This window comes from Pleurodeles waltl, chromosome 10 (assembly GCF_031143425.1).
Source record: "Pleurodeles waltl isolate 20211129_DDA chromosome 10, aPleWal1.hap1.20221129, whole genome shotgun sequence".
NCBI lineage: Eukaryota > Metazoa > Chordata > Amphibia > Caudata > Salamandridae > Pleurodeles > Pleurodeles waltl.
The window spans coordinates 24,103,080-24,128,454 of record NC_090449.1 but is presented as its reverse complement, the minus strand read 5'-3'; the positions used below and the strand labels follow the sequence as shown (position 1 = coordinate 24,128,454).

Below are 25,375 nucleotides of genomic sequence, written 5' to 3'. Positions count from 1 at the left end.
CATGAAAAAGTTTGAAACCACTGCTATGGATGGAGGTTAGCAGCTCTCCTGATCCCCTGCCAGCATAAATGAATAGTCTACGCTTGTGTTACAGTGAGCCAGAGCTCTATACAAGAGCTACTGGTATTCATTATCGCAGCTCGCAAGATTTTCTCGTCTTTCAACGAACTATTTCCATGCGAAGTGAACACCAGTGCTTTAAATGGGCCAGTACTGTCTGGTGATGAGGACCTGCACTTCCTTATTTTTTGCAAATGATAGTACCTACACTTCTCAGCAGAGATGCAACACTTTAGAGTAGTGGTCTCCAAACATTTTAATGCTGTGTCTCCCCTCAGTTGAAAACTAAAAATCATTGGGCAACCCCTCAGAATTTTTCACAATTATTTTATAAAGATGGCAATGTTTAAATGTGTCTAGACCTATTTAAACATTGCAGTTAAGTACTGTTACCTTTTTAAAAATGCAATAACATGCTTCTGCTTAAAACAAAGGCCTGTTATCCGTATGCTTCTTTTGGCTGGAGTCTGACGCCCCCCCCGGGATCACTTGAGGCCCCCCAGTTTGAAGACCTCTGCTAGAGAGTACCTGCACTTCTCAGAAGCATGCAGGTACTGGTACAGAGTATCGGCGCTTCTATTTTTCCATTCCAAGCACCGGTGAATACTAATAAACCGGTTTAACAAATGCAAGATCCAGCTTATTGATTAAATATTTGCACTTTCCAAAGCCATTTAAAGCAACCCATCTTCCTTTACAAACGAAAACAGACATTAAATGCTGCAGCACTTTAAAAACGTAATCATCTTCTACAAGTACTAAGGAAGCTTGTTCCCCTCCTTTTGGAGCCGCGTGCTGCTCTACATTTACACCCTTCTTCCGGTTTTTCAGGAAACGCTCTAGTCCATCCTAGCGCAGACTCGCTGGTCCTTTGCAGCCGCTCTACCCTCAGCACAACTCGTTCGACTGTCATTCAGCGTCTCAGGAGACGCTCTACCTTACTATGGACTCGCTGGTGGGGTTCTTCGCTCAGTGACGGGCAGATGACGTGGCCCGCAGAAGCCGGAAGCAGGCGGTTGCCGAGGTGACGCCGCAGCAGGAGGAGGAGAGCCTCGGCGGGGCTCTCAGTCGCCACCATGGCAGCGGCTGGAGCGGCCGTGAGGGGAGAGGCGAGAGAGCCGGAGCGGAGAGAGACCGAGGGTGAGAGTCACGGGACCCTGGTACAGACACAGAGGGAGGACCAGCAGCCCGGGGCGGCTGCACACTGACAGGGCGAGAGAAAGAGAGGAAGGACTGCACACATAGGGCAAGAGAAAGGAAAAAAGGACAAGGGTACCAGGGCAAAAGAAAGAGAAAAGAGACAAGTTCCTACTTGGGCAAGAAGACTATGTTGGCATGACCAGAGGAAAGGGTTTCCCTGACATGGCAAAAGAACGAGAGAAAGGGGCAAGTTGGCAAACAGCAACAGATGACAGAGCAAAAGAAAGAAAAAAAAAACTAAGGGGCTGGGGGGCTATACTGGCAGGCCCAATTAAGGAAAATATTTTACTGATGGCAAATAAAAAGAAGCATTGGCAAAGCCACTAGATTTTGCCTTTGGGACCTTTTTGCATTGCCAGTAGTTTTTACTGATGCTGTACACCAAAGGTAAATCACAAACATTTTCTCAGGGGCCAAAAAGTATGGTCTGGTGTAGCTAAGGGCTGCATTGATGTGTTTGGGGGTGGGGTGGGGGGAGGTGAATGTAAGTGAAGAATATACATGGTTTGGACTGTGGGACGTAGAGTTGTTTTGAGGGTTTCTTTCCATCCTTCCCTCTAAAAAATGCAGCTAGTCTCTAGAAGAGACAGAGATGTGACAATACTGTGCAATGCAGTGTATGAGCCACTGTTCCTCTACCGCACCCTGTGGTAAGCCTTCTATGGTTGCTAGCTTTAGTGAGAAGTGAGCAAAGGCAGTAACTTGTTATTGAGTTGGGATGAAATAAAATCTTAGGCTTCACAATCTCCTTTTTAGGTCGAGTGCGCAAGCGATTTGACCTGTTGTACGTATTGTGGGCTTTTAATCACGCTCATCACTTTTATTCGTTCCTGGCCTTGCCTTTCAAAAATCACTTGATGTCATTGGTAAATGCTTTTTGTTTGTCCTTCCTTGAAGCTGTTTTTGTCACGCCTTGCAGTCTGCCCCTGTTACATGGGTTATTGCATGATTACCGATATACTTCAGCGTGGGCAAACAATTTTTTTCCTTTGTCTTTCCCCTTCATCCTGCATGCGGCCATTGTGCTCACAGCGCGAACAGACACAACAGCGTGGACCCGATCGCTGCTATTGGAGCGCTAGTCACATTGTTCACAGATATCTAATCAGAGTCATTTCTTGTGGCTCTCTCTTTAAACCGCTTGAAATCAGTAAACGCTTTATGTAAAACAGAAATCAAAGTGAAAGCGGCTTTCTCAGCACAGCGGGAGAACAGATACTAAAATAGTCCAATAGTCACTGAACTTGGGGAAACTTGCTCCATAATGCTTTGCAGGGCATTACTTTCACAAAACGTTTTTGATCATAACTCAGCCTCTAGTGACCCTAGGACAATGGGATCACCTACAAAACGTTCACCACACTATGCTCTTTCTGTCCATACCATCGTTGAGTCCCCACACTAGGTAAGTGGGGACTCCAAAATAATAACCCTCCCACCATTCAGTGTCTTTTTAAGAGCTCTTGATGCTGGAACTTTTGTTTTACAGCTGGGAATAGCTTATGTTTTAAGGGCCTTGTATGTAATATTATTGTTATAGGCCTGCTACCTCTGAAAATTTGTCATGTACTATGCTCTTTTGGGGCTAAATATATGGTTACACTTCATTATGTAATGTCATTTTCCTCTTGTGTGGTTATGCCCTCTAGGGACTAACTTTATAGTTGCATGAGCAGGTTTCTTATAAATGCCATTTTCATTTTGGTGTCCTCTAGGGGCCCACGTTCAAAACATCGAGCACAATGTACTGTTTCTCTCTACATAATCTCTGTCTGCTCCCCACACTATTTTAGTGGGGAATCCAAAATAATAACCCCTACCACCATTCATTATCTTTTTAAGCTCTCTCATGGCAGGAAGTTTTGTTTAATAGTTGGGCAAAGTTAGTTTTTTGGGACTTGTTTGTAATATCATTGTAATAGGCCTAATAGCCTTAAAAATGTGTAATGCACTATATCCTCTAGGTGCTAAATATATGGTTACATTGCAATACAGAGCTCGAAAAATCTACTCGACCGCTCGCTATGGCTAGTTTTATTTTATGAGGTCGAGCTATTTTTTAGATTCCACTCAAACCTTTTGGTGAGTAGATAAAGAACATGTGTTCTGTTCAGTTAGAAACTGAGTTAGCAATTAAGATGCCTTTAAATCTTACTCTTGTCACATTTGCTCTGTGTTCAGTTATAGAGATCAAAATTCATTTTGTCTTCTTGCAATGCAAATACTTTTCCTTGTGACTGCAGAGTTCCAGGATTTTGTAAGGTGAACTGTCTGACTTATGTGAAATGAAAAGCTTTTGGTATCAGTTTTTTCCCAACACACAACATTTATATAACTAAGTCAACTTTACAAACCTTTCAAAATATATTTTAGTAGCTTTGAAAGACCATTTTTTCATCTTCTGTGTGATGAACAAAATATTTTAATAGGATGGAAAAAAAGTCAGAACGCTTTACTTGGTGATGTGCAAATGATAAATATGTTCTGAAACCCAGTTTTCACAGATTATTGTTAATACACTATATAGTTTTATCAGTAAAGCTGCAAGTTAGTCAGAAGGTTTTTGGACATTTCTTGGAAATTTACTGTCTGTAAATGACAGTGCGCTACCACATCATGCTTTAGTAATTTATTAAAAGTGAGTGTTTAAACATAAACTGAGAAACACTCCCGCCTGATGGCAAAGCTATTAGTAAACCAAGAGAGGCAAGTCATGCATGGATCATGTGTACCCTATATGTGGGCTAGATTTATTATACATGGAGCAAACGTTTTGTGTATTTAATCAAAGAAAAGAGGATTTTTTTTTTACAGCAGAAATGCTAAACTCACATATTTGAAGGTGTACTCATATGTGAGAATGAAGAAAATGGCAACTGTACAATACAATATTTGCCTAAAATCGCACAGTTTGAGACCCGTTTCCGGGTAGGTCGAGTAGATTATTCAGGCTACTCGACCTGCAGGTCTAGTAAAAATTTTATGATTTTTGTAGGCCTGCATTACTTTCTCCCATTCTTTTTTCATGTGGTTATGCTCTCTACGGGCTGAATGTATGGTTACAAGACCATTTTACTTCCAAATGCTATTTTTATTGTGGTGTCCTCTAGGGGCTGTTCTGGGCATTGCAGTCAACATACTATAGTATTTGCGGCACAAAAACCCGCCACATTATGCTTTACAGGGCATTACTTTTACAAAACATTTTTGCTCATAACTCAGTCTGTGGTGGTCCTAGGACAATGGAACCACCTTCAAAACGCTCTTTCTGCCTACATCATCTCTGGGTCCCCACACTAGGTTAGTGGTGACCCCAAAATAATAACCCCTCCCACCATTCAGTGTCTTTTAAGCTTTCTCATGGCTAGAACTTTTGTTTTACTGCTGGGAGAAGTTTTGTTTTAAAGGCCTTGTTAGTAATATCATTGCAGTAGGTCTGCTAAACCTAAAAACGCCCTTAAGGGGCGAAGTATATGGTTACACTGCATTACGTGCTCCTATTTTTTCATGGGGTTATACCCTCTGGGGGCTAACAATAAGGTTACATGACCATGTTTCTTACAAATTATATTTTTGTTATGGTGCCCTACAGGGGCTGTTTTGAGCATTACTTTCTAATGTCGGAATTGTATTTCTGATAAAGGTTTAAATGATAATTGTTAATGTTTTAATAATCTCTCTTTATTTCAATTATGACTATGATTCAGGCCATTACACTATGACTATTAGAACACTCTTGATATGTTTGGGTGACCCTTCTAGTTTATTTCTGCTCAGTGGCTGTCTTGTATCTTTTTGGGGGGAATTGTGTTAGCCAGCCAGCAACACTGATGGTAGGGTGGTGAAAGTGGTATTCTATTGGAATTAGTACAGCAGATTTAAATTAGGAGGTTAAATGACAACATTTTAATTTTTTGCTGCAGATAGAGGAAGGAGGTAAATGGAAGTGCTTTAGTTATTTGCAGGATCACATGAATTATGTGGCAGGAATATACAAAACTATGAGGCAGGGTTGACCAATTTATGTGGCAAGAAAAGTCCAGTTATGAATTTACAATGTCAATAGCTCTAACTCGAGCACATGCAAGACCTAGTGCATTGCAAATGCTTGTTCCTTTAGTCTCTTATCTGTAAACATTAGTAATGCTTAGAAACAGGCTCAGTTAAGGCAGCAAGTGCTATAAAAAGCCACTGTTTTGTCGAGACTTGCTCTATAAGTTTTTCTGGTGAAATGGACATTTTGTTTGGTTCTTCTAATTGTTGTTTGTAGTGCCCTTACTTGTACTTCCTTTATTGCTTTTGATTATATCACTGTGTAGCTTTAGATTATTGTGAAAGTTCTCTGAATGTGTCCCACACTGTTTTCTGTAGGTCCTAATAAAATCTGTTAAAATGTTTTGTTGCCATGTGAACTGCAAATAATACAGTAATCTGTAAACATCCTTCATTGATGAAAACTAGTCGAGCCGAGAAGTGTGCACCAGATATTTGATCAAATGCTATTTAAATAATAGTACACTGCTTACGCTGCATCCTTCAAGAGCTATGTAGAAACAGGATGATTGAAAAGAAGTGTACCAACAAGGGCTAATGTGTGAATGACATTTCACAGTTAGTATGAACTAGTAATGCTCTAACAAATGTCATCAATGTTACATCACTGAAGTCATAGAGATTGTGAAAAATCCATGTCTCACACTAAACACAAGAGTAGCAAATATATTCAGCAGGAGAGTGGTTAGGATATGGTATGTGGTACAGTTTGGAGCACATTGCCACAAACATACTACGAAAGCATAGTGGCTTATAAAACTATACAGCTCACAGGCGAAAATGTGTTGAAACAATGCATTTAAATCTTGTTTTTATCTTGTCACATTTGTTGTCCATTCATAGATAGAGGCGATATGTAAGATTATGTTTTTCTATAAATTACTGCTTATTTTATCCTGGAAGTTGGTGTTTACTTTTGTTGGTCTGACTGCCACGTAGAGGAGTTTGCAAAGCAAAAACTGTCTGACAATCATGCTGAAGTACACGGAGTGTGAAATGAAAGTCTGTAGGATGTCAGATTTTTTTCTGACACACATCTAAATGGCTTGACAGTAATGTGTACAAATATTTCAAAATATATCAGCCATTAGGAAAGCACATTTTTAATGTAATTCTGGAGTGTGATTGAAACAAAGATTTTATTAGGATCAAAACACTTAGTGATGTGCAAATAAATATTTGCACAAACTTGTTTTCCGGATATTATCATTTGTATGCTTCATCATTTTATCTGTGAAATTGCATGTGAGTGGGAAAGTTTGTGGCCATTTCAGTAGAGAATGTGCTGTCTGTAAAATAAAGTGCTCTTCCACCTCATGCTTTAGAAGTATAGTGACTAAAAGTGTGAGTTTTTAAACATGAACTAAGTAATATTCCTGACCCCGCTGTGGGCACCAGAATTGTGGGTAGATTTTAATGCAGTCTGCAAACGTGGCATAGTTCCTAACTCCTCGAACTTGTAAATAGTTCACACCTTCATGAAAGGATCATGCTGGGAGCCAGGAAATGACCTCCCTAAATGGCTGCTCAATGGAGTGCGGAAAATATATAGCAAAGTACTCCTGGGGCACCTACAAGATTGGTTCAAACAATAAAAACCCTAGCGCCCGCCCAAGCAGGCTTCAAAAAGAAGATTAGCACATTAGAGCAGGCCATGAGCTTTTTTGATCAGCATACAACACCTAAAACCTGAGGGGAAAAAAAGACCCTCCACTTGATCTTCACAACTGTTTCCGATAAGGTCAGTTGTTCTCGCCCCTTGTTAACATTCAAGGGATGCCTGATGATTTACTTGGCACCTTGACGAGTTCACACAGACTATGGCGCCAGCGAGGTATAACACATTTGCAGAATATACCAGTGACTTCCCGATTAAAATGGGCGTGCAGCAAGTTTTGGTATTAGAACTCTTGTTACTCAACCTCTCCATAAATGACATGAGAACCTTTCTTCTGTACCTAAATCTGGATCTTGTAACCTTGGGGGGGGAAAAAAGAATTCTGACCCGTCATTTGACTGATGAAGCAGTCTTCTTAGCAATGACGGAGTTAGACATGCATCTCCTACTTACCTGCTGAGGGAGTTTGAGTGCATAAACAAAACAAAATTTATAAGCGTAGAGCATAAATGTCATCTGAGAAGCATGTTCTGTGTAGATGGAATTGCTTGGGAACAAGTCACCTATTTTAATGATCTGGCAATAGTCTTTGTTTGTAAACCAACACAGAGTAAATATTTAAGAACAATCTCCTGAATCTAAATATGGGAGGTCGTGTTATGAAAGCAGTTTCTGCAGCAGTTTGTGTCACTCATTTTGTGAAGTTATAAGAGAATCAAGGTACTCCAAAAGATAGACAATTTATTTCTCAGACTGTTCAGGCCCTGGAACTCCTATTGAATCGCTATAGCCGAAACTGGGACCAAAAAGTATAGAACACACACTTCACCTTATCCCTGTGTGCTTTTGGATCAGACCCGCAGCAAGCACTTATCAAACTTCATTGATGGACTCTGACCTTAAACACTCTGTGAAAGTGGAATGACTGAATCACATCATCGCAAATAGCCCTAAATAGGCTGTGACAATTTCTAGCCCAACTCAAGTACTATAATGAATAAAGTGCAACGATGGTGAAAGCAAACTGATGGAGAAGCACCTAGTGTATAAGGATTGCCAGAGTGAGTAGCATGCCGTACACCTATCTTGAGGCCAAGTTCAACACAATCCTCGAACCATGCATGAAAAATGTATATCCAAAGCCAAAACAAAATCTTTAGTTCAGGCTGGGAACTTTGCTGGTGCTATACAACATGCTATAATTCACAAAGGATGTGTCTGCCCCCTAGATTGCTCTCCCTGGTAGCAGCGTTTGTATGATACACCTTAACTCCCGAATATTTGGATTCCGAGCCTAGCCAACGTTGTCTGCGGCATCGCAAGACCTGTAAGGCACACAACTTCCTCCAGTTCATTCAAAGGTATCTACTATCGCAGACTCTGGAACTGGCATCCTGCTGATAAATAAGCATGTTGTCCACATACAAGGCGATAACGTGTTCCACCCCATAGCGCAATTTCCCGAACCCAGCCCCTATGCCGAAGTACACAGGCAAACAGTTTGATCACTGGTGCACACAACAGAAAGGAGAGAGGGGCCTCCCTGTTGCATATCCTTGCCAATCTCAAAGGACTCAGAAATACACCCTCTCGTAAGCACCCGCGCTAGAGCTCGCGTGAATAACAGGGAAATCCATTTATTTCGACCATCACCCAGGGACTTCCTGGCAATGACCTCCCACAGGTAGTCAGGCAGAGGATGCCATAGGCTTTGCGTATGTCTATACAGGGAGTGCAGAATTATTAGGCAAATGAGTATTTTGACCACATCATCCTCTTTATGCATGTTGTCTTACTCCAAGCTGTATAGGCTCGAAAGCCTACTACCAATTAAGCATATTAGGTGATGTGCATCTCTGTAATGAGAAGGGGTGTGGTCTAATGACATCAACACCCTATATCAGGTGTGCATAATTATTAGGCAACTTCCTTTCCTTTGGCAAAATGGGTCAAAAGAAGGACTTGACAGGCTCAGAAAAGTCAAAAATAGTGAGATATCTTGCAGAGGGATGCAGCACTCTTAAAATTGCAAAGCTTCTGAAGCGTGATCATCGAACAATCAAGCGTTTCATTCAAAATAGTCAACAGGGTCGCAAGAAGCGTGTGGAAAAACCAAGGCGCAAAATAACTGCCCATGAACTGAGAAAAGTCAAGCGTGCAGCTGCCACAATGCCACTTGCCACCAGTTTGGCCATATTTCAGAGCTGCAACATCACTGGAGTGCCCAAAAGCACAAGGTGTGCAATACTCAGAGACATGGCCAAGGTAAGAAAGGCTGAAAGACGACCACCACTGAACAAGACACACAAGCTGAAACATCAAGACTGGGCCAAGAAATATCTCAAGACTGATTTTTCTAAGGTTTTATGGACTGATGAAATGAGAGTGAGTCTTGATGGGCCAGATGGATGGGCCCGTGGCTGGATTGGTAAAGGGCAGAGAGCTCCAGTCCGACTCAGACGCCAGCAAGGTGGAGGTGGAGTACTGGTTTGGGCTGGTATCATCAAAGATGAGCTTGTGGGGCCTTTTTGGGTTGAGGATGGAGTCAAGCTCAACTCCCAGTCCTACTGCCAGTTCCTGGAAGACACCTTCTTCAAGCAGTGGTACAGGAAGAAGTCTGCATCCTTCAAGAAAAACATGATTCTCATGCAGGACAATGCTCCATCACACGCGTCCAAGTACTCCACAGCGTGGCTGGCATGAAAGGGTATAAAAGAAGGAAATCTAATGACATGGCCTCCTTGTTCACCTGATCTGAACCCCATTGAGAACCTGTGGTCCATCATCAAATGTGAGATTTACAAGGAGGGAAAACAGTACACCTCTCTGAACAGTGTCTGGGAGGCTGTGGTTGCTGCTGCACGCAATGTTGATGGTGAACAGATCAAAACACTGACAGAATCCATGGATGGCAGGCTTTTGAGTGTCCTTGCAAAGAAAGGTGGCTATATTGGTCACTGATTTGTTTTTGTTTTGTTTTTGAATGTCAGAAATGTATATTTGTGAATGTTGAGATGTTATATTGGTTTCACTGGTAATAATAAATAATTGAAATGGGTATATATTTTTTTTTGTTAAGTTGCCTAATAATTATGCACAGTAATAGTCACCTGCACACACAGATATCCCCCTAACATAGCTAAAACTAAAAACAAACTAAAAACTACTTCCAAAAATATTCAGCTTTGATATTAATGAGTTTTTTGGGTTCATTGAGAACATGGTTGTTGTTCAATAATAAAATGAATCCTCAAAAATACAACTTGCCTAATAATTCTGCACTCCCTGTAGATAGAACTAGCGCCTCTGGAAATTGCGCCTCATCTGGGGCTTCCAGGACTTGGAACAATCGCTTAAATTCTGAGAAGTGTTACACTTGGGGATAAACCCGTGCTGGTCTTCATGTATCAGTCTATCGAGGTGGGGCTGAAGACAACTGACAAGGACATTATTGAGGATTTTATAATCCAGGTTTAACATGGATAAAGCAGCGATATGACAACATGACTGTTTCTCTATTTATGTAATAGATTTCCTCCTCTCTTCAGAGCGGATCAACCACAGTAGTGGCTGCCCACGGCATGCACAGAGGTTTGCTGATTAAGTTTATGAATGGAATGAAGCTATTCTAGTAACCCTAAGTGTTTTTCGCATTAGTCTCGAAGGGCTGTCCGGGCCTCAGGGTGCCCCAAAGTCTTGTTCTACAGGTGTCGCATGGTGTCCTCTATGGTGGACAACTCCACTCTCAGTGAGCGGGCGACTCCCAGAGATATTTTGACAGTTTTCATTAATGCTGTTCATTTTTGGTATACAGCTGTCCAGCAGTTGTCCATTTGCCTGGTTCTCTACTGCTGTTGCCCCTGTATCACATTGCTCACATTCTCCTGCGCCTCAGAGCTATCCTTTGGCTGGAGCTGCCTCAGCCTGAATAGTGCTTTCCCTACCATTTCACGATTTGCCATTTAAGATCCCGCTCACCTCCCGTCTACCCATCTCCGTCCATTATTTCACTTTTCACTACTTCCACCGTTAACTCGTCATCTGCCATTCATCTTCTCTTCATCATCCAGTGTTACATCACCATCGATGCACCGTCCATTCCCCATCCTAACATTTACTATTGACCATCCAGTCGTACACCACTCATCATTCACCTGCCTTCAGTCACTTGACGCAATACTCAAAGAAGGCCCTCTGATGATCATTCCGAAACTGAAGAAAACTTGTTAAAGGTGGCCTCCAGAACTGGTTACAGCTGTCCTTCGATGCCAAGGAAGCATGTGCTGGTGCACATATTGTGTTGGCTGTGTGTGTGAGGAAACGTTCAGTGCTGCAGCTGTCCTTTGTATGTGAAGGAGGCATGTGCTGGTGCACATGCTGTGTCTGCTCTGTGTGCATGAGGAAACGTTCAGTGCTTCTGCCAGTGCTGCCGCTGTCCTTTGTATGTGCTGGAAGCATGTGCCGGTGCACATGCTGTATCTTTCCTATGTACGTGATAAAAAGTTTGATGCCACTGCCTATGCCGCTGTAGTTCTCTGCATGTAAGGGAAGTGTAGGGCGCTGCTGCACATGCCGTATCTCCTGTATCTCTTCTACATTTGTGAGGAAGCATTTAGTGCTGCAGCCGTTGTGTGTACGTGAATGAAGTGTACACTGCTGCTGCAGCACATGCTATATTTCTGCTCTGTGTGAGGAAACATTCAGGATTGCTGTCTGACCTGTCCTGCAGTGTGTATGTGAGGGAAGATTACACTCCTTCTGCACCCTTGGTTTGTGTGTGGAGATGGTCAGGACTGCTGGTTGTCCTGCAGTGTGTATGTGAGGGAAGATTACACTCCTTCTGCACCCCTGGTTTGTGTGTGGAGATGGTCAGGACTGCTGGTTGTCCTGCAGTGTGTATGTGAGGGAAGATTGCACTCCTTCTGCAGCCCTGGTTTGTGTGTGGAGATGTGCAGGACTGCTGACTGTCCTGCAGTGTGTATGTGAGGGAAGCTTGCACTCCTGCTGCACCCCTGGTTTGTCTGTGGAGATGTTGAGGACGGCTGGCTGTCCTGCAGTGTGTATGTGAGGGAAGATTACATTCCTTCTGCACCCCTGGTTTGTGTGTGGAGATGTTCTGGACTGCTGGCTGTCCTGCAGTGTGTATGTGAGGGAAGCTTGCACTTCTCCTGCACCCCTGGTTTGTCTGTGGAGATGTTGAGGACGGCTGGCTGTCCTGCAGTGTGTATGTGAGGGAAGATTACATTCCTTCTGCACCCCTAGTTTGTGTGTGGAGAAGTTCAGGACTGCTGGCTGTCCTGCAGTGTGTATGTGAGGGAAGCTTGCACTCCTGCTGCACCCCTGGTTTGTGTGTGGAGATGTTCAGGACTGATGGCTGTGTGATGGCTGTCCTTTAGAGTGTATGTTAGGGAAGCTAGCACTCCTGCCGTACCCCTGGTTTGTGTGTAGAGATGTTCAGGATGGCTGGCTGTCCTGCAGTGTGTATGTGAGGGAAGCTTGCACTCCTGCTGCACCCCTGGTTTGTGTGTGGAGATGTTCAGGATTGATGGCTGTCCTTCAGAGTGCATGTTAGGGAAGCTTGAACTCCTGCCTCACCCCTGGTTTGTGTGTGGCCCGCTGCCTGTGCTGTAGGTCTTCTGTTAATGTGAGTGAAGCTTGCACTGCTGCTGACTGCGTCTGTGCTGTAGCCATTCATTTGTAGGGAACCCAGAGGAAAGAGGTTAAGTTATCTTGCTTTTAAATGTTATTGGTTATGTTGAGAGTTCCTTTCTCTTTAATATTGAAGGTAAGCACTTAAATAATACTGCCATGTTCATGTATATTAGCCAACTGACATTCCGTCAGTTTACATGTTATAGCCAAATTTATCCCATAACATACTTCTGTTTTTACCCAATTTCAGCAGTTATTTGATTTAAATTCACTTACATCTTTAGTTTGTATGTTTGTCTTGTAAATACTTAATTTGCAAATTGAAATGTGCTTTATATGTATTTTATACTTTATTGATATATTATATTAATTTAGGTACTGTATTGCTGATTTTACATTTTCTTGAATTGTGTAGCAGAATTATACAACATGATGGTGCTTCTAAGATAGATTTAAAACAACCCTTAGTAAGATTGCTAAATATGTAATAATATTAACTCTCTGAACGCTGCTATTTTTTTCTTGTACTCATGGGTTGATTTATGAACTGATTCTTGTAAAGCGTGTAATTACAATTAGTACGTCCCCACAACGGTCTAAGTTGCATTGTCTGTGAATGTTCTTGTTGACTAGGTTAGTGATAGGCCGGAGTCCAATTAATCTATTATTTGTTGCCATGCATGGCTTTGGTAGAAGGTTCACAGTTTAGTCTTAACTCAGTGGTTCTTTAAACAGTTATACTGACTGGGCCTTGAAGAATAAGAGTTTATATGTCCAGCCATTTGCAGTGCTTGCAGCTGCTTCCCACAGTCCCTCTACTTCTTCTCTAGGGCTTCTGCCAACCCCGAGACCCGTATTCAAATGCTCCTATGCAGGCCCTGTTTTCTGAAATGAAGAACTAGAGGTTTGAGTTTAACATCTGGAAAGGTGAGCCTCAGTGAGTAAAGTACGGTGACTGCACCATCTGTGGCCTCCAGATGTTTCCCCAGTTGATTCACTATTTTTAGTCAGTGCTAATGCTGTCTTCCACCTGCTTTTGAGTGACCCAAAAGAGGCAACAGTCAAAAAGGGAATCCACGAAGAAACTAATTGTAGCTGTACAATAGGGTTGAAGTTGAAATTACTCGATTCGTCATTTGTTTTTGAGCTCGGTACCACACAGCAACTTTTTATTATATTTTGTGAAAAATCGAGCAAAAAAGAATATATAGGCATACAATGTGTATTATACAGTGTTGCTCCTTACATATGATCAAAATTCCAATGTCATCTATGTTAAAAAAGGATTTGTTAACAACAGTATACAAGTACTGTATATAGCTTCATTTCTGCACACACGTGGTGATGTACAATCTGCAAATTTACTAGACAAAAGCACTACCTTTACAGCACACTCCTACACAAAATAAATGCAATCATTCATTGCAATGTGGTCCGTTCACAGCATTGAAACCTCCTCTTCCCCAGAACCAGATAGCAGGGCTGTGTCCTTCAAAAGGAACAAACCTTTTTGAAGACGCGTCTGTCAAAGAACGCACAGCCTCCCATGGAGTGGACAATTGCACACGAGCCACCTTTATAAGGAGAGGAAAGACTGTCCCTGTTCATAATGGGGCACGACTTGGAGCTCTGTAGCTGGGCCGGAAAGGCTGTGTGATTCAGTGGCTGTAATAGCTTTCAGATTACAGGCTGATCCCATCCTTGGCCTCTGTCCAGTGTTGTAATCACCAATTCTGATTATTTACAAAAACAAATTCATTGTTGTCTTTCATTTATATCAAACTGCTAACAAGTACTCATAAGGCCAATAGGTCTGTCTTGTTTTAGGCACGTTTGTGGTTTTGTGATATGTCTGGATGCAATAGCAGAAAACTCCCAAAGACGCACATAAATGCCAGCCAGGCACCATGCTGCATTCAGCACCTGAATGTTTAAGTCCGCACCCCTAATTACTTTGGCCACACTCCATTTAGTGGTTTATTTAAAGCTCTGTGGTCGACAAAAGGCTTTTGCCTGTAAACTCCTTAAAAGCTGTTTCATAGGGAAAAATTGCCATGATGTAAAATTGTGATGTCCTTGGAGTCAAGTCTAAAACTTCTAGAGCAGAAAGAATGAGATACTATTTTGCTCCTCTGCAGCACTCACTCAGCAGCGTCTGGTGGAGAGCAGCTGGTGTTAGGCGTCAGAGGAGGGAGTCATGCAGTTCGATGAAAGAAAACCACTGTGATACCAAACGCACAGTAAGAAACCCAGGGGCGAGACAACAACTTGGTGGGGGAGGTGGAACCACAGTGTACAGGGAATAGGGCGGGGAAAGTGGCATAGAGGGCAGGCAAGCAAAACGGAGGCCCACAGGTGGGGGGAAGCAACACAAGGATGTGGGGATGACAGAAAGCTAACGGGGGAGAGAGACAACTTGGAGTGGGGGAGGAAAAGTAAGCAGGTGAGGGCAGGGGAGAAGCACACGGGCAAGACAGAGAGCACAAAATGGAGTGCTTAGTGGGGAAGTGAAACACACTAGGCAGTCAGTTGCTAGCGCGTGAAAAATGAGCAGTGGAAGGACACAAGCCCCATGCTCCACGGGAGAGAGGGACAAACACAAGACGAAGAAGGAAAGCTCACTCAAGGTAATGAATAGGAAGCAACCAAATGAGAGTGACAATGAAGCCAACCAATAGCAAGTGATGGGTTGACTCCAAGCCCATTGTAAGAATGTGCTGTCTTGTAGGCAAGGACTAAAGACATTGACATCCGGCCGGTAGAGAAGACAAAACTACACACTGACAACTTTACAGGGGAGATGAAAAACTAGACAGTGACAGTCTGTCGAAAAAGAAAGATTACATCTGTTCAGCCTGCCAACAGAAAGGAAAGACTTCACTCTGACATCACGCTGGATGAAATGAAGGACAGCACTGTGGCAGCATGCCAGAGCAGGTGAAGCACTTCAGGCCCAAAGAAGAGGCAATCCTTCAGTGCCATAGAGTATTCCTGGATCCTTGTCCTGAGTGGGGACCCCAGAGCAGTAAGTTCTGCAATGCAAACTTACAGCTGTTCAAGCCTTTTTTCAACTTTGGAGATTGTTTGAATTGAAAACTAAAACATGCGTCTGATAGCCTCCCAGTTTCCAACATAACCCTGACACCGCGCCAAATGTGAGGAAAGTCTTCACTCGAACAGACTGGCAGAGGGAAGAACGATTTCATGCTCAAAGCCTACTAAGGGCAGGGAAGAAGTCTCACTGACAGCCTGCCAAGTGAGAGGAAGTGTGAATAGCCTGGTACAGGAGAAGAAATGATGCAGCTTTTCAGAGGCAAGCCTACATCTTTACAACCTCCACGAGGACAAGAAAGACCACCATGACAACCTGCCAATTTAAAAGAAGGGATTCCCTCAGACACCCTGCTATAGGGGCTTTAAAAACTCACTCTAATTGCCTCCAAGAATAGAAGAAAGACTATGCTGTGACACCCTTCCTAAGAATAGAGGAAAGACTTCACGATGTTAAATTACTAGAGGAGAGGAAAACTTTCACAATGATAGTTAACCAGGGGTGAGGAAACATTATACAATGGCAGTTTGCTAGTGCAGAAGAAAAACTACAGCCTGCTATACTACATACAGACAGCGTACCAGGCTAAAGGGAAGACTACACGCCGACAACCTGCTAGAGACGAAAGACTACATCATGGCTGGCAGACCGAGAAGAAGAACCAGTGCACACTGATCACCACTAAATGCAAATTAAGTCTTCTAAATCTGTGAATGAAACAGTCGCACAAGTAGAAAATCCCATGTGGAAAAACAATAGACAGTAATATTTTATTTCTAAAACCCTGTTTACGAAAGAGGCACAGGACTCTATTAGCAGATAATGCAGTTGAAGTAATGTTTTGGCAGGAGGCGCAAGACACATTTCAGAATTGGAGGCAACATCAGAGGATGGTAGTAAAACTTAACCTGACATTTGATTTTTTTGTAAAATTTAAAAAGAACTGCACAAATTTATTTTAGAAGTATGGTTGGGAAAATACAATTTTCCCTGCAGTTCAATCTTGCCTGTGTACTGTGTGGTACCTGGTTCGGTACTGTGAAAGGCAATAGCATCTAAATATGTAAACAAGAAATGGATAAGTGGCAACAAGAGGGGCATTATGGATTTGAGGAAGGTGTTTTGCATGTAGTTGCGGAGCGTACACAAGCTGAATACAACTAAAGTCAAATGGCTTGCAAAGATTGTTCCAGGAAGTTGGTTAAAAATGCTGCAATTACTGTGTAATGTATTAGGAATGCTAATGGTGGAAGTGAAACTGAATTTGTAATGTGGTATTTACCTTACAGGGAACACTAAGACTCAGGCGGAGCTGGTCCTGTTTTACCTGTATAGCTGCTCACGTTTAGGAGCCACATGGTGCTTTGGAAAGAAAACTAGGTATTGGAAGTAAGACTATAAAAGTAACTTCTTGCAAGCAATTAATCTGACCGGTGTGTTTGGCAGTGGGTGCTTTGGAATACTCCAAGTAGACCTCCACACCCAGTCTTTAACTCCGAAACCAATCCCTGCTTATGTCTTCACATTTAAGCTAACAATGAAGTGGTTTCAATAAGTAACAAATAACAGAGGTAAGGTAGAGGCAACCAAACCCGGAAAGCTCTTGAGATTCATGTTAGTAAATTCATGAAAACCTGTGGAGAACTGGTGGAACGTAACAACCTTGACTCGTCAGGCTGATCACAAGATGCAAAATTGAACAGAAATTTTAAAACCATCATTGGTAATATGTTTAGCTTGTTGACCAATTATGTACTGATTAAAACAAAACATGGTCTTCAACTAGATCTTCACAGCCTCCCAGCTGTGGATCGAAGAGCCACAGTCTTGAAACCCTGCCTGCTCCCCGAGACTGGCCTATTGGAAAGGGGCTTGAAGAGCTTCAAGTTGTTAAGGGGGAGGAACCACTGCCTTCAGCAACTGCAGGTGTTAGAAAGCGTGCTTCTAGCCTTTGTTGTTAATAGCAAGCTTCCAGATCATTTAGAAGCCTTTAGTCTTGTACAGCTGGGCACTTATTGCCTTGACACATCAAGGTATTCCTGGTACTTGAACGGAGAAACTCTCCTCACTTCTGGCCAGCGGTTAGCAGCCAAGCAAGGCATCATGTACTATTTATCAAGAAGAGGCACTTAAAACATACTTTTACATATGAAGGTGTGGAACGTGTAGTTCAGTCCTTTGAATTGAATGTAAAATAGCTATTGGGTTCAGTGCGTGCACTGCTGGGTGAGCGGGGCAGTAAGGGGAGCCAGTCTGGGGGTGGAGGCGGGCGAGACGTGTAGGCGTGGTCTCTCTGTGAGACCCACAGTTCATGTGGTCAATAACCCTTAGGAGAGCCAACGCAGTCTTTCATTTTTTTGAGTTAATAAAGAAGGGACTATTGAGTGCAGTAACACCGTCACCTATTGCTGGTGCCAGTACGGCTTGTGGTGTATAAGCAGAACATTCCCATTATTAATGTTGGAATTTCCTCTGCAGAAGTACAAGTAAGCCTGTCTGTGTGTAGAGAGGTCGAGAGAACCAGCGCCTGCACAACTACAGACGTGCTGGAGGGACTTGCAGAATGGAGAAAGTTGCCTGGTAAATGAGACCAGGACATGAGTGGTATTCCTTGTGTTTTTGTTTTCATTTATTTTGTGAATGGGAAATAATGAAACCAATGGACCGGTGCTCTTGAAAGGATTTTCATCACTGTTCATTGCACGGGAATGACATTCGTTCGACAGAGTCTTCACATAACCTTGTAATTTTGATAACCTTATTATTATGAAATAGTCAGGGGCTCCTCAGTGCTTGTTACAGTACTTTCTTGTTGGTGGACCAGAGTAGGCTCGTGTTCTGGCTCTTCTAATATTTATTCCACAACTGGCAGACCTACAGAGGTTGTCTGCTGGTCTCCTGATAGCCTCTGCCACTTTCCCGCCGTTAGGGGGTGGTAAGGCTTATTCATGCCTTCTTTTATTCTTGACGATGCCGTCCTTGTGGGTACTTGTCAGGAGGGCATTATAAGAAACCTATGGGGTTGTGAAATTACTTTGAGAGTAGCCCCCTTCTTATAAATAAATACCCTACCATACCGTGTTTTTGGAGTACATAAGCATTAAGGAAGTGTGCCGGTTCAACAATACTAAAGAGAGGACAATTTCTTCAATGGCTGACTTTCAGAAGGTTCTCAAATTTGTCCATCCAAATGAAATCTATTGTTATGGTGACAACATCTGCTATGAAGGGAGTTATTCCATTTAACTAGTTTTGCAGTGACGGCTTTCTAATTTAAAAAGCTCTTCTGCTCAGAATCGTTCTTCTTTAAAGGTATTGGTCCCCTATTTTGAGGTTCAGCCAGATGTGAGTGAGACCTAAAACATCAGGAGCACCTTTCTTTCCAAAGCATCTTTAGTTCTTACGAAATATGTTTTTTTAAAATTTTGCTTAAGAGAGACATTTCTAAGTGAACCTAGAAGTCTGGAATTGATCAAGCACAGTTGTGAGCTTTCATGGCAATCTGCAAGCACCTGCTCCACCCTCCAGACACCTCTTCCCTTTTTTGTAATTTTTCTTGTCCATGGTGTGCAGTTGTCCTCAACAACCCCTGCTTGATTGTTGTATTAGTCTCCACCCAACTGAATGCAAAGTTCTATGCGGCTTCCCTGACATAGGTTCCTCACTAAATTTTATACATAATGATGTGGAAGGTTTGCCCATTTCTACCCAGACTGGCAAGCAGCAAAGGCTTTTTGTAAGATGTTTAGCATTTATCAGAGCTAGAGTTATTTGCCAAAGTTGGTCGGACTGTAATGAGAAGCAGGCGATTCAGTTGAAAAAGCCCTACATTGAATGCTTGGAGAGTTTAATTAAGATATAGGAACTAGGAGAGTGTTTTTCTAGCACTCAGTCAAGTCTTGTGAAGATCAACACAGTAATAAGAACAAATGCATTAAAATTGGCTAGCGACTGGACGTTGTACTTAAACAAATGTGTAAGTAAGTCAAGTTTTTGCTATTCTGTGAGGCTCTTATGGGTTGTGAGAAATATTAGAACTTCAGTCTGGACCAGAGTGTGGAAGAGAACTGATTACCGTCAGGTGGAACCAACCTTGATGGATCAGGATGTTTGGATGATTGTGAGTGTAGTGCTGTTAATTCCAAATAGGTCAATTTGAAAAGTATGACATGAAAGAGATGGATCCCCAGAGTGATTTTGTTTCTGAGATAAACAGCTTTCAGCCATTTCTTACTCATTTCTGTCACTGAAACCTCACTCGCCCCCCCCCCTTTGGCCTCGTATTTATTATTTTTCTTTCCCAGTTCTCGATCTATTCTCCTATTACCTGCCTCTATCCCCCTTCCTCATGTTGAATGTACCCCTTTTTATTCAATCCATAAACTACAATATGCATTGCATCCCAGTTCCGGCACAAATTCCTCCTTCTTTTAACTCTCCACCCTTGCCGCTGCCTCTAAAAAAATAGAAACATTAAAAAGGGTCCCTGCCACTGTATTCACAACTGCTTTGTAGAATGAGTATTTTTACCATTTGTTTCCAGATCATACTTTTTTGAAGTACTCTTGACTTCCTTTCTTGGTCTGTTCAACTCCGGCCAAAGAGCGCAGCAGATGTTTCCCACATTACTATTACTATTAATATTATCATTGTTATTATGTTGTCTATCTGACCTAGACTAACAGCGAGAGTCATAAGAGAAAGTTTACATGGTAGGCTGCCTTGAAGTTTGGCCTCATTTTCTATAAATCTCTTTTCCTTTCAGTGACCTGACAGATACCTAATGAAAGTCGATCTTATGTGCTGTTGTTAAAGGAGAATGTCTAGAGCACTACATTTCTTGTGTAGCATTAAAATTACGGCTTAAGATAGAGGATGTATAGTAAAAATGTGGCTAATTTAAGTACAGTTGGATTTGTCAATGTGAGGTTGTTCAACGGTGTATAACATCATTTGAGGTGAGACCAGGTTAATACTGGGCCAGCTCCCCAAGTCTGCGGAGTGTGACTGGTTTCCATAGCTTACCTTTTGAATTTATGGTTCTCGCTTGGACTCAGCAGCACCACACTGTTTTCCCTACTGCCTTCAGTGCGAATGGTTTCGGTGGTAACGTTTTGAAGATTTCCCTCTCTGTTACTCAGCAGTCCACTCTTGCTTTCTCTGTACTACCTTCGGTGTAATTGGTTCCAGTGGCTTACCTTTTGAAGATCTTGTTCTCTCTTGGCCTCAGCAGTACACTCTGCTTTCTCTGTACTATGTTTGGTGTGAACGGTTTACCTCTTGAAGGTATTGTTCTCTTAGGTTCAGCAGTACACGCTGCTTCTCTGTACTACGTTCCGTGTGAGCGGTTCCAGTGTCTTACCTTTTGAAGGTATTGTTCTCTCTTGGACTCCGCAGAACACGGTGCTTTCTCTATATTACCTTCGGTGTGAATGGTTTCGGCGTTCAGTAGATCACCGGTCGAAGAGTTCAGTGTATCCCGGACTCCGCACGCAGGTTTCTCTGTACTATCTCCGGTCACAGTGACCTTCGACTAGCCTAACAATGTAAAGGTTGGTTCGAGCAGAACCTGCAGTTTTCCTGGAATGATGCAAGCTACGAGTAGATGCCAGCCTGCTGCAAAGCTCTCCTTCGAAGCACTGTAGTTTCTCATCCCTTGTTCAAGCCTGTGTCCCCTTTCCTGAATGGGAGGAAATGACTGCCAAACCCACAATGAGGACTGCTGGGTTAGTTCAAACTTCCAGACTTCACTCGACAGGTAATGCTATGACATTTACAAAAGTCTACTAAATATATTCAGTGGTCTGTGCAGTAGAGCTATTGCTCTTCCTGTGATTCTGTACGTGGCACATTTACTCCTTCACTCTGTGATGCCCTTTATTGAACTCAGTGGCAGGAAATAGTGACAGATTTGATCTGAGCACCTCCGAATAATCAACCGTGTGGATTAATTGCTGGGACCAGGTCTGAAATGAGAAAGCCTAGACATCATGAGTATTTTATTGAAACATAGTTATCCAGGTTGTAGCTGAAGGGCTTGGTCCTCCTGTTCCATCTGAAAGGACAAGGCTTGACGTATGCAGATAGTGATCTGTACAAGACCCAAACACTGGAGCATTCCAAGAGCCTTGCTTGCTGGAGTCCTTGTCCCTACTCGTGGCGATCAGTAGAGCATGGACACATGAGAGAGGAAGAAGAATTTGGCTGTGCTCACAGTTGATTTTGTTGGGCTGATCATTGACAGTCTGATTTCCAAACAGGCCAAGCTTGTCAGTGATGTACTTTACCATGCCAGAGTAGGGCCTGGTGTAGGTAGTGCCATTAATGTAATATCTCCACGCCAAAGAAAACATTTCATTTTTATGCAATTTAAAGTCTTAATTGCTGCAATTTGTTGTGGATGGGTGAACCTCACCATGGGGCTAAAATGGAAGCCTCACACACATCTGCTCTTTCTGACCGATTTTCTTTAGTAGCCCAGGGTTCAGAGGAAAATGAGAAATGGCATATGAAAGGCCCTTTAGCCAGTTGAGGAAGTAATGCATTCGTTGGTGGGGCATATAGATCCACAATAGGAGCACTTAATCTGTTCCATACTACCCAAAAAACTTGCAGACAGGTCTGCTTGAAAACTCATGACGGGTCTGCAGGAAAACGCATGCTTACCCAGATAAACTGTCCTTCCCACCCTTAAGTTATGATTCTGACAGTGAGTGTCTTCTCTTGACCATAGCCCCAAAGACAAAGCCAACCTTCTTCCCCTGGTTTATTGATGTGTTTGTCTTTGACAGATGGCACTAGTTTGTTCCTGATAAAGAGAATTTCAAAGCAGGAAACACACCTTTTAGCACCTTCCATTTGGTTGACATATTTTCTGCTAGGATTATCAGTCACCCTACACGGGTGCGCTTCTTTTACTGCTCCTTAACCCATTCACTCCCATTGATTGTACTCTTGGGTAGTGATCGAAAGGAAGCTCCCCTTCCAGTAGGTTGTATGACGCTATTCAGTAACACAAGACAGCTTTGATAGATTGTGATTTCAGCCCATTGGATGTCTGGTGTCAATTTGCGTGGTGGTTGCGGCATGAGAGAATGCTGATGTAGCAGCACATTTATATGCACACTTGTAGCCTTGGTCAGGGTTATTGCCTGGCCTCCTGCCTCTGCAATATTGACTTTAGCAGGTTATTCTCATTGTCCTCCCATTTAAGTGACAGCAGTACCACATACGTGCATTTGTGAAATCGTGTCCAATAAATGTGGTCTCTTGGACTGAATGCAGCTATGATTTACTTCATTTAACTACTAACACATGCTGTTATTAAGTTCGGAGTACACGTTACATGCTTGGTGGCACTTTGTCCTTTATTTCTTCCACTAACCAGGTGTTTATTTGTAGGTAACCCGAGAGGCCCTTCAGAGATGCTCACATGGGATCCAGAACCCTTGGGAATACTTTAACCTAAAGTGCAGAACTGGAAACTGTGTGGGATATTGCAAACCTGAGGAACGTCTGCATCAGATTGAAAGACACAGGGAATTCTCCCAGACTGTCTGGTTGTAAAGTTCCCATCTTTAAATGCCTACATATCAAACATCTGAGCTGATCAGATCTGGGGTTAGGTCAAATCATCGCATCATTTTTATGTAACAGAAAAATGATCAAGTGGGCGCTTGGCCATCCTCTGCATATTCAAGGCCATTGCTGCTGATGGGCTGCAGATGTGACTCTTCATTGGTGTTGTTGACTACTAACTCCTAACCCTGTTGCCAGCCAGAGGACAATGAGCATGCACAAGAGGGTTTTTTGAAGAAGCTAGCTTTAGATTTTGAAGGAGGACCATATACGTTTTCTGTACTTCCCCAGCATGTGTGTTATTTGAAGACCACTTGTGATTTATATTCTAGCTGGGCTCTGAATAAGCGTAAACTCTTTAGAAGTGTCTGCATGGCTGTTGAAACCTGTGCTACATCTTCCAGTCCCCAAGATGAATGTGTCCTCTTTCTCCTACCCAAGCCCCTGCAACCAGGTCTCAAGTACTACTCCGCCGGGGACCTATGTGAAGTAAATCTTTGTTTTGCATATTTTGAAGTAATTCTGAGCACCTGGAGCCTTTCTTTACAAAATACAGTGCAAGAATTGCATGTTTTACAACTGTATGTTCTGACTGTTCTCCAGCCCACCAATGGCTTACCTTGTTCTTGAGAAACAGATTTCAATCTGTACACCTACGGTATTTCACTGTTAACCAAAATCTATACCTTGCAGAGTTCTTCGGGGCTTCTGTCTCACCCCTCTCGCTTACCTAATCTCTTCCTTTGGGTTCTTACTTATGTCCTACGTGGATGACTTACTGATTACATTTCTTTCAAGGGCTGTCTGGGTGACATCTCTTAAAGATTCAAGCAGTGTCTGTCTGCAGTTGCATATTGATGAATTATTACTCTTAAACTCAATAGTGATAAAACAGAAATCATTGCATTTGAAACTAATTCTTCCATATTGTCCTCCCACTGGTGGCCTTCCCAATTAGGTTCTCCACTCTGGCCATTGGATTCAACAAGAAATCTAAGTGTCCAATTTGATTGCACACTTCTTTTCACCTCGAAGATAGACACAGTCCCAGCATCCTACTTTTCTATTTAAGGATGCTAAGAAAAGCTATCCCTGTTCCCATCAGTTGTCGGAAATCAAATGTTCAGGCCATTATGTCTTGTATAAATTTATTGTAATCCCTTATATCTTCCAAAATGTTCTCTCCAAAAACTTCAGCTGTTTCATATCTCTGCAGCCAGACTTCTCTTGGGTCTGCTAACACACTTGTCTACCACTGTCAATATTCACTGGCTACCTGAGGCCAGGTGTATCCGATTCAAAGCACTTTGCCTTGGTCACTGCACGCTGGGTAAGTCTGGACCTCTGTTCATCCAGCCACATCGGATCGGTTATTGTCTTCCCAGGCTTCTTTGCTTTGAGTTTGCTCATCTTGTACTGTTCCCCACAATTTCTAAAACCCACGTAGATGGTTGTTTCTTCTTCTTGTTTGACAGATACGGGAACTCACTCCCTTTAGCAATTTGCTCCAATAAAATATATCCCTCCATCTGTCATTTTATTGTGTTGATGCTAGGACAGCCTATTACAGTGGCAGAGTGCTTTCTAACTTTTCATTAATTTTATTGTTATATTATTATATTATGTTAATATTCTGCTTTACATGCCCTGGTAAAGCCAAGAGTGCTCATGGAGATATTACGAATAGCAAGACCAGTTTATAATTTTGCCATAAGTCTTCTTCTTCTTATTATTATTATTATTGCGAAACACATTGTGTTATGATTTGCAAAATATAAACATTAGTTGTGATATGCAACATTATTGTTAGTTGCATATTACAACTGTTAATAATGTTTAAAAAATGATTATAGAAATATCTAAGACATAAAAGTCAAAGTTAGTTTAGGAGAGCTAGCGTGAGTGACTCCCTGTGCACTTTATCTGTTGGTCTCCGATCTTCTGGCTGTGATGAAGGAGGCTCATCCCGCAGAAGCTGCCTCTCAGAACACCTAATCCCACTCCGGGCCCCCATCTCCATAGCATGTATCTTACTCTGAAGGCCCCTTCACACCACTTTATAAACCACTTCCTTTCATCATATGCATTGGAGGTTCTCCAACAGTAAGGTAACCCTATCTGGAGGCCACAAAGCACCTCAGGTATGGGAAAGCTCTTTTTGT

The 25,375-nt window shown here is 42.5% G+C and overlaps 1 protein-coding gene across 1 annotated transcript in view; it reads left to right on the top strand.

Moving 5' to 3' along the window:
* The first annotated feature begins 1,025 nt into the window (after window positions 1-1,025).
* Window positions 1,026-25,375, top strand: part of SLC35A2 (solute carrier family 35 member A2) — a 142,865-nt gene continuing 118,515 nt past the window's right edge. The window contains exon 1 of the mRNA XM_069209503.1: window positions 1,026-1,200. Within this exon, the coding sequence (XP_069065604.1) occupies window positions 1,137-1,200 (64 nt within the window). The 5' untranslated portion in view covers window positions 1,026-1,136. The remainder of the gene's footprint in view (window positions 1,201-25,375) is intronic.